General features: G+C 36.2%; 1 protein-coding gene across 1 annotated transcript; it reads left to right on the top strand.

The window, feature by feature from the left end:
- LOC119785963 (cartilage associated protein) lies at positions 1-9279 on the top strand. Its single transcript, XM_038288959.1, has 7 exons — positions 1-499; positions 1782-1931; positions 6386-6557; positions 6630-6758; positions 6851-6996; positions 8449-8532; positions 8993-9279. The coding sequence occupies exons 1-7, from the start codon at positions 38-40 to the stop codon at positions 9038-9040; spliced, it is 1191 nt and encodes a 396-aa protein (XP_038144887.1). The 5' UTR covers positions 1-37; the 3' UTR covers positions 9041-9279.
- The last annotated feature ends 1021 nt before the right edge of the window (positions 9280-10300 follow it).

Below are 10300 nucleotides of genomic sequence, written 5' to 3'. Positions count from 1 at the left end.
AACTTTTTTTTTTTTTTTTTTTTTTTTCATAGCAAACATGGCTTCCTCCACTTCTTCTCTCCTCTTCTCTCTATGTCTGCTCTGCTTCTTCCTCTCAGGAGCCAACTCTCAGTATGAAAAGTACAGCTTCAGGAGTTTTCCCAGACATGAGCTGATGCCTCTGGAGTCTGCCTACAAATACGGGCTGGATCAGTACACGGCTGAGAAGTGGAAGGACACGGTGGAGTACCTGGAGGTGTCGCTGCGGCTCTACCGGCTGCTGCGGGACAGCGAGGCCTTCTGCAACCTCAACTGCAGCTCGGTGCGGCTGGACGACGAGCAGAAGTTTGCGGACTTTCCAGAACTGCGGGCGTTCGGGAACGTGATGAAGAGGGCGCAGTGTCTGAAGCGCTGCAAGCAGGGGCTGCCAGCTTTCAGACAGAGCATACCCAGCAGGGAAACCATCGACGAGTTCGAGCGGAGAGAGCCCTACAAATACCTGCAGTATGCGTACTTTAAAGTAAGACATGAGCCAGAGTAGGAATTTATGTTTTATGAAAGAGTTTCCCTCTATTTCTTGGAAAAGTATGGGAAATTGAAAAAAAAAAAATCATCAGCTTAATTAATATTCTATAATCAATTGCCTTGGGCTGCACAGTAGAACATTGGGTAGCTTTGCTGCCTTGCAGCAAGAAGTTTTTGGGTTTGATCACTTTCTGCATGGAGTTTCTCCCTGTGCATCTATGGGTTCTCTCTGGGTACTCCAGATTCCTCCCCAAGGGTTTAACTTTGTGATGGAAGTTGGTAGGGACACTCTTAGGGTAGTGGCTGATGGACCTACATTTACTCCACACAAACTCTTTCAATAGGGTTTGTATTTTCCAAAAATGAGCTCAGACATATATTAATTGAATTAATTGCTTTCCTATTGTTGAGAACACAAAAGCCCCAAAATACACTGACATTTATATCTATAGATAGACGTTAATGTATAAAAAAAAAAGGATGAATGACAGCCGATTCCGATGCAAACAGCAATATATCATGCCTCCCATATGCACACAATTTCAGTTTCATTCGTCCATCCATCCAGAAAAATGTGGATTAATTGATATTTTTCCTTTCAGCTACATTAGAGATTATCCTCCTTCAAAAGCAGCAACATAAAATTTAGAAATTTGTCCCACATATTGCCAAAGTCTATGTATTGAAATTATTGGTGGGGACCAGGCCAAAATTGGTGGGGGACATTGCCCACTGGACATAGGCACCAGCACCCCTCATGACCCATGACCCCCAAGTGTGACGGAAAATGGATGGATGAATAATTTACCATGTTTTAGTGCATCCCTTCACTGATGCTTCCTTGATTAACCATCCATTTCTGGTCCATTTCTGTAAGTTTTAGGGTATTCTGTTAAAAGTCCCAAAGCTTACCCTTTTCATTTTGTTGGCACATGGTGTTAAATTATTTAAATGTCCCGATATCAAGAGTCCATAATGCCACATCTTCTGATCATGGTCCTTTTTGGAAAAGGTTCAGTTCCACAGTATAACAGGTCCTTAATCTAAACCTAACAGTGCTCAAAGTGGGCCAACGTACCAGCCTAATTAAACAATTACATTCCAGTTAAAGTCCAGTCAAGTTTAGCAAATTTTGCATGATTTCATTTATGACTATGCAACAGAAAAGTCTTAATTAATTAATTAGCACTGTGGTGTTTTATTTATTTTTTTGTCTAAAAACCGAATAATTGAATAGATCTAATCTTTATTTGTTATTACATCTTTCTGTGTGACAGTCTAACAACCTGGCCAAAGCTGTGTCTGCGGCTCACACCTTCCTGCTGAAACATCCCAATGACGAGATGATGCAGAGGAACATGGCTTATTACAAGAGTCTGCCTGGGGCTGAAGAACATCTGAAAGATCTTGAGACTAAATCCTATGAGGTAACAAAGCAAAGATGCATTAATATTCACTGTCCTGCTGCATGTTTCCAAATGATCTCCATAAAAAATGCGTCCAAAATCACTTTTTTATAGTGTTTTCACTCAGGGTCGTCAAATAAGCAACAGAGCTGCTTTAGTTTTATGGAAAAAAAATGATAAACTCCGGGAGATGTTGACTTAATTAATGATGTCTGCTTCGTTTTTATATGAGCAAAGGAAATATTACCTGGACGATTGCAGGTGTTAGTTTATCTTCTCCACCATTGACGACAAAACATTGTAGTGCTTTTTTATGCTAAGGGTTGCTGGAAGCGCCTAGTGCTAAAACAGATTAATCGGGATTAACCTATTATTGAAATAATAGTCAACTAATTTAGTAATCGATTAATTGTACTATAGTAACTATAGTAATTGTACTATAATAATACTGTAGTATAGAGACTAAAATATGCCTTTAGCTGACCGAGCAACCCACTTAAAGCAGCAATTATAACACAACTGTAAAAAAAGATAAAATAAACTTTTTCTCCTGTCGATTTGCTCTTATTAATCAATAAAATAATTGATTTGAAAAATAATCATTAGTTACAGCCCTAGAAGTGCTTAACACATCCAAGAACATTTTAGAGAGCATTTTTAGCTGATATTCAGTAATGGTAGGGTAATATTATATTTATAATGCATCTTAGTTACAGGAATGTTCAAAGAGCTTTCCATGCAAAAGAAATCACGAAGAAAAGAACTTTGCAGTTTCAATAAGAAACAAAAACATAAAAAAAAATGAATAACATTAATAAAATAACAGACACAAAAGCAAAGGCCAAATTCTACAGCTGTGCCTAAAACCAAGGAATGAAGAATGCATTTTTAAAGTTGACAGATGACTGCTGGAAATTTTCTTTGTGTACAGAATTGTTTAATCTCATCTCCTTATATTTGAAGATGAAGCATCTTAAATAACCTTACAATATTTTTTTTATGTGCGTTAACCTTTTTTCAATTTATTTAACCATTGTTTAAAAAAACACAATTATCAAAAATTGTTTATAAAAAATCTTTACTTTTTCACCCTTCTGCTGTTGTTAGCTGTGGATGTGGAGCTTTATTTTTTACTTTTTAATTGAATGAATTTTTCACCCTGCACAGCAGTTGTTTTTATTGCATTTAATTGTTGTAATTTGTGTTGCTTTTCTTTTGAATTTGAGGAATTGAAATTTTGAACCATAAGCGCCCACACAAGAGCAATACTTTCCTGTTGCATTTTTAACCATCTGTGAAGGTCAGCACTCATCTGCCTTTCTCTGTTGGCTGTTCTCTATTCCTAAAAGCTCTGAGATAATTAAAAATTAAAATGTGCTAAAATTGTGTCAGGTTAGGTGGAGGGTTGAGAGGACCCAAATGCAGAGACTGACGCTAAAGGTGGAGTTTTGCAGATATATTTATCCAAAAAAGGCAACAGAAGCAAAACTCCAAAAACAGGATCCACAAAAATACAGAAAACTCACTTGAAGGTGAAGAAATGATGACAAACCAGCAAACAGTGACTGAGGAGGATGTAATTATCAGATTGGGAGCAGGTGTGAACAGAGGAGTCTAGAAGAGAGTTAGGGAAAACGAGACTGAAACAAGAGGCCAAACAAATAGTACCCAAGAACACAAATACAATCAAAAATAGCTAGAATACCACAAAATGGAGGAAAAAAGCCAATGAAAACTCAAGGATAAAACTTAAACAGAACCAAAACCATGAAAACATTGTTACTTGTGGGGTAGTTTTACCAAATACTGTAATTTTGTTTAACCTTTATATTTGTAATCATTACTGAAGCAAAACCCCAAAATCTGACGTTGTATTTTTTAATTTAGCTAATTTTGACTGCACGCTCATGCACACTCTGTTTAAAAGCTGCTGTTCTCATAGCTCATACTGGCTTACTGTCTCCAAATTTCCACTCTACCCCCACTAAATCCCTCAATCACTATATAGAGCGGGGACTATATAGTGGACTTTATAGTGAACTCAGTTAACTAACCGTGCGGACAGATGATCAAGTCTTTTTGCTCCTTGACGGTTACATAAGTCCTCCTCCTTTATGAGGTAAACTTAATTTAAAGGGCAAAGAAATTCAAGCTGTGTAAATGTTTGTAAAACAAATTTTCACAACAATGAAAATATAGCATAATATAGAGGTGCTACACAGTCAGTTAGTGCATCAGTTATAAAGACACATATAAGAACAAAATGATGAACTTGTTTCCCTCTGAGCTATGGAAGCCAAAGAAGAGCATTGGTGGCAAAAAAAAATCCAGATTTTCCAAAAATCATGGCAGGGTTTTAACCTCTTTTTAGGTTTATTTTTGATTTCTTTGGCTATGTTCACACTGCAGCCTGAAGTGACCCAAATCCGATTTTTTTTGGCCCATTTACGACCTGTATCTGATCTTTTCATTGGTGTCTGAACAACACAGATCTGATTTTTTTCTAGGGATGCACGATATTGGGATTTTGGCCGTTATCCGATATGCCAATATTTTAAAACTCATGTAGCCGATAACCGATACCGATGTTAAAGCTGGACAAAAATAAGTAGTCATTGAAAATAGCAGTTTTGTTATCCATTTCTGACACTTTGAAAAATAATATACTCAAATATTTTTTCATATGCTGATATCAAATTGATTTTTAAAAACGCGGTATCGATCTATTTTACTTTCAAAATCTCGTGAAATTTCATCGTTCTGTTACAAACTCTCGTGATAATTGCAAATTCTTGTGAGATTTTGTTAGTAAAATAGATCGATACCGCGTCAATATATCAACATATAAAAATATGGCAAAATTTCATGAATTTTCGGGGGATTTCGTAGCATAACGATGACATATAGCAATATTTCATTAGTAAAAGAGATTGATATGGTGTTTTTAAATGGCAATATATCAGCATATGAAGATATTGTGATATTTTAATGTATCAATATTTTTTCCCTCGTCTTTAGAAGTTTTTAAGTCTGTAAAAAAGAAGTTTTTGAGGAAGAAGAAGAAGTAGTATTATTTTTTTTTTTTAGACTTTAGGAACTCAGAAGCTGATCAAATATCGGGTTAAATATCGGTGGGGGGGCCGATGTCCGATATTCAGTTTTAAGGCCGATACAGGCCGGTACCGATAGGAGGTCGATTATATCGTGCATCCCTAATTTTTTTCCAAAGGCCAGGCCAGTTGGCTATGTGGTCCTGAATCCGATACGAATCTGAGCTTTTCAAATGCGACCTGTCTCTGAACGGCCAGGTCACATTCATCCAACCTGAACACCATTAATACCCAACAAAGGTCACTATTCTGCTTCTTGCTATGAAGAACCGGCAAGAAAAACAACAACCATGGCAGACGATGATGTGGAGAGCAGTATTTATGTTTAACCATATTGAAAAGATTGAGTTTTTATGGCTGGAAAAGATCGCTAGATGCACTCTGGCACTACCATCCATGTTTAGGTCCCTAAACACAGAGCACGCTGGCCTGTGATGTCATTGCGTCCTCTACTGCGCATGCGGGACACTTGCATTGTATGACTGCAGTTTACACAGAAGATCACATACAAGTCGCATATATTTGGAAATGTCAACAGTAGCACAAAAAAATCGTATTTCACAAAAATCAGAATTGAGCATCAAGGCCTGCAGTGTGAATGTAGCCTTTGTAATTTTGTGTCTTTGTAGTTGCAGAGTTGTCTTTTTGAGTTACTCTCTGTTGCCCCCTTGTGCCTGTTTCTTTTCCCCTGGTCTCCCTTCTAGTTAGTTCTATTCACACCTGCTCCATATCAGCTCATTAGTCCATTCTTTGTTCTGTTCCCCATATATACACCGCCTCTGCAACTCCCCATTGCTGGTTTGTTGTTGTTTTGTTGTTACTTGGCTTGGTGCATGTGTTTCTCCCTGGACTCTTTTACATTTTTGGTCCAGTATTTTGTATTTTGGGATTTCTGCCCCTTTGTCTCTGGATCTTTCATCAAATCAGCAAAACTAATTTCTGCCTCCTCATAAAGTTGGGACCTCAACCAAACCTTGACACTTCATAAACAGAGAATTTGATTAATTGGTTTTAACAGCCCTAGTTACAAGTAATGCTGAATAAATAACATCAATAAATAAATACATTTGAGTAATTTAGAGCAGAACTATTAAACAGAAAGGCTCTTTAAAGTGGAAGCCTTCTGGCCTCTGAAGGTAAGTCACACCCTTACCCACAAATGCTATTATTGGCTCTGTGGGTTTGCTGATGTGGTGGCAGGCCAAAAGAGTCTCTAGAGGGTCATAACCTTCAGTAAACCCAGAAAAACAAAGATCAGAGGAAGATTAACGATTCTTGCTATTTAAAGATACCAAATGGGTATGTGAAAATGTGAAAATCTTCATTATTTGCCTAATCATATCATGACTGTTTTATTTTTTCCAGACCTTGTTTGTGCGAGCTGTGAGGGCGTATAATGGTGATAATTTCCGCACATCGGTGTCAGACATGGAGCTGGCACTAAGGGACTTCTTTAAGGTCTACGATGAGTGCCTGGCTGCTTCTGAGGGTCCAAGACACGTCAAAGATTTCAAAGACTTCTACGCCTCTATAGCTGGTTGGTTCATCTCTGTCTGATCTGCATGTAGACCCACTTTAAGCATTTCTCAACTGATTTTTTTTTTTTTAGATCACTACATTGAAGTCCTTGAAAAGAAAGTGATGTGTGAAAGTGACCTAACCCCTGTAGTCGGAGGTTTCGTCGTTGAGAAGTTTGTGGCAACGATGTACCACTACCTGCAGTTCGCCTATTACAAACGTGAGCAGCTGCAGCACACAGGGTTCACTATGTTTAACTTCTGTTAGTGGGAAACCTTTGCACGCAGCTGGTAACTGTCATGCTTTCTACAGTGAACGATCTAAAGAACGCGGTGCCCTGCGCAGCCAGCTACGTGCTGTTTGATCCCAATGATGAGGTCATGAACAACAATGTGGCCTATTACAAGTTCCACCGAGAAAAGTGGGGGCTGACGGAGGAGGACTTCCTCCCCAGAGCGGTGAGTAACATCCTTCTTTTTATCGTAATCAATCTCTTCAACCTTTGGTGTAAAATTTCTCTTATATATATATATATATATATTTTTTTTTTTATTTTTTTTTTTTTTTTTTGTCCACCCCTAAAGATGTGGATTGACAGTGCTGATAAGTGCTTGTTTTGTCAGTGATGGGCCAGTGGAAAGTTTCGAGCTTCATTTTTATGTTTACTTTTTATGTTTTCATTTTTATTTAGATGCTTTATTTGGTTACATGGACAGACAGATTACATTTTTATTTTGTACATTTATTTTTTCAAAACTAGATGTATGGCAAAAGCTCAGAATCACAGGAAATCTTAACACCAAACAAAGAAAAGAAATAAAGATTCTGTGTTTAAATGTGCAACTGAAGATTATTTTACCAGCAAGTTGTTAAACCTTTATTATGCATCATTGGTAACAAAGAAAAAAAGTAAGATATAATTTATTAGAATTAGATACATACATTTTTCCTCTAGGCCTCTCTGCTATTACAGATTTTATTTTCAATGTATAAATGACTTTTTTGCTTTTACTCAAAGATATATTTTTATTTTATCAGATTTTATTTACTGTATCCATGTTTGCAGCAACTATATTTATTTTTTCCTCCTCTATTTCTATTCTGTTTCTATCTCTGAAACTAAAATGCATCTTTTTAACCAAACATGTATAATATGATTGATAAGGGGACATTCCTTGCAAACAGATGTCATAATTTTTTAAAGTAATGAGTCTTTCTGCTAACATGTCAGTAGATTAAAATGTTGAAAACAAAATAGTAAGAAGGTGGCCAAACTCAACAAAGACGAAGGTGTAAAACAATCTGACAGTAAGTCAGCTAAAAATAAGTAAATGTCAAATTCTGAATATTTTATGTCATCAATAAACATTTGTTACACTGATTAAAAAAACAAACATCTATTTATACTAAATGAATAAAAAAGATGAATTATTCTGAAAAAAAAGATTTAATTGTACATTAAATATGGAACATAAAAAATAATTTAAAACGCAGCTCCTGGTTAATATTGCACAACAGGCCATCATGCTGGGATTTTTTTTTAAATTATGTTTTTAATGATTATTGGTTCTTATAGTTTTTAGTACTACATTAACATCATTCCAGCTGATCAAAATAAACCTTCTTGCTGTCATTGAATGTATCGGATACATAAAGGAGTAGTATTCAGTTTCTTTTTGTGACTTTCACAAAAGTCTAGATAACCAAAACACTGCATAATTGCAGCATGTATATTTTAATACTCTGAACTTCCATATCAATGCGTTTTGTTTTTCTCCCACACTGTTTACATTTGATCACTGCTGCACAAGATATGGAAATGTCATGAGAGCTGTACAAAATCGCTCCTTTTAAATTAGATTTCCTTCCTGGATGTTTTGTGACCATCTGTGTGTGTGTATCTGATACAGGAGGCAGTCCGTTACTACAATCAGACCACCATGCAGCTGCAGATGTTGGAGTTTGCAAAGCAGCGTCTTGTGAGCGATGATGAGGTGGGTTTTCTAGGTGTTAGTCGATCTTTGGATCCCTTTTGGGACCAATAATAAAAAAAAGGTCTGTATTTATTATGAAACAATATGAACAAACCTTTAAAAAAAATGTTAGGACTGGTTTTTTGTTTCTTTTATAGTCTTTCAAGTGTTATTTGTATATAAAAGAGGATTGATTATTTAATAAGTTCACATGACTTCCTGCAGAACAACATGGGCTGTGTTCTCCAGGCTGCAATACCACTAACCAGCATGTGGGGACAGCATCACACTAGGCTGGTTATTTTGAACAGCATTAACTGAAAGGTTTTATATGCTTTATGTTTTTAGATTAATTTAAGCACTAGAAATAAATAACTCTGATAATGAATGTGAGAAATTTGAGGGCCAAATAAGAGGATAAACAATTTGAAATGAAACAGACCCTTTTAATTTGTTTTATTGCGTATTTGTTTGTTCACAGGGGGAGGTGGTGGAGTTTATAGACGAGTTTCTGGACGAGGACCAATAGCACACATGGAAAAACTCCAAAATACCAAATCTCAAATGATTAAAACACTCCGATGTTTGTATTTATTTGAATACTTAGAGTTTTTAACTTAAGACGTTTGTCACCTTTAACCCTTAGTTGTGTTGCTGATTTGTCGTTTTTTTTTTACAGAAAATATCCTTTTTCACTGTCTTCTGAATTCATTCCACAATGTGAATCATGGATGGGTTATGTATGATAATAAAATACATTTCTATAATTGATTTTCTCTGTAATTTATGCGCACAGGTTCAAAGATGTTTCTGAAATGAATGTTGATTCAGTCCATTAAAAGGGGAGAATAAGACTGGGACAAATTCAAATCCAAAATATATATTAGCAGTGCAGCCTTTTAGATAAATGCAGAGCAGTTATTTTTAGTTTCCATGGTTAAAATAATTACCTTGGTGGATTAATTAATGAATTAATTCTCTGTTCCAGTTCAGGGATTTTTGCTTTCACCTGAGCTTTAATTAAAATTCAAGAAAAAAAGGCAGAAAAGCAGTGGAAAACGTGATACAGAGCTGAGAGGAGGCATTGAGAGAAAACACTGAGTTGGTTATTAATGTTTGAACATTGAGTCTCTGTGTAGTTTGTCTCACAGTGGTGTTAGAAACCCACAGGATCACATTCCTCTTGTGTTACTGTGGGTCTGCAATCTCACCCTGCTCTGTCTCATTTACTGCCTTTCTGTCTTGAATTCTCTCCCCTTTATTGCACAGAAGAGTTTTGATTTATTAAAAGGAGTTGGCTGCAAAATATCACATCTATTGTGGTAAGACACGGGTGGTTGCCAGGAATCACATAAAATACAGCTCATAACATAACAGCAAATATTTATGTAATACAATGTTTATTTTTCTTAAATTTGTGTTAAAGCCTCTTTCCTCTGATGCCCCTAAATATAACCCTCTAACCAATCTTCGGGTTTAAACTAAGTATGAAACAAGCTGCTCATTGATGGCATGAGAGGTTTTTTTTGTTGTTGAGAAAATCATACATTTTTTGTGTTTGCAGTTTAGTTGTAGAAGGTACACCAAAATATTGCAAAATATTGCAAATATTTCTGGTCTGATGAAACCAAAACTATAATAGTTATTTAGATTAAGTTATGTTTATCTGGTAGAATGGCCCATTCAAAGTCCAGACCTCTAGTTGAGAATCTGGTAATACGGTTTAAAATAGAAAGCAAAATAAGATAGATGAATTTCCCCAAAGGCAGGCTCTGCAAGGTACAGACTG

The sequence above is a fragment of the Cyprinodon tularosa genome, unplaced genomic scaffold, assembly GCF_016077235.1.
Source record: "Cyprinodon tularosa strain WSP-4 unplaced genomic scaffold, ASM1607723v1 ctg26, whole genome shotgun sequence".
NCBI classification, from domain to species: domain Eukaryota; kingdom Metazoa; phylum Chordata; class Actinopteri; order Cyprinodontiformes; family Cyprinodontidae; genus Cyprinodon; species Cyprinodon tularosa.
The sequence above is the reverse complement of the archived record's forward strand: the minus strand, read 5'-3'. Positions and strand labels throughout refer to the sequence as shown.

What these genes read in the sequence shown, in the direction of transcription:
- LOC119785963 (XM_038288959.1), top strand. Translation starts at nt 38, where the DNA reads ATGGCTTCCTCCACTTCTTCTCTCCTCTTCTCTCTATGTCTGCTCTGC. An exon ending in AGGACTTCCTCCCCAGAGCG is followed by an intron (nt 6,997 to 8,448) that starts GTGAGTAACATC and finishes TATCTGATACAG; the next exon opens with GAGGCAGTCCGTTACTACAA. An exon ending in GTCTTGTGAGCGATGATGAG is followed by an intron (nt 8,533 to 8,992) that starts GTGGGTTTTCTA and finishes GTTTGTTCACAG; the next exon opens with GGGGAGGTGGTGGAGTTTAT.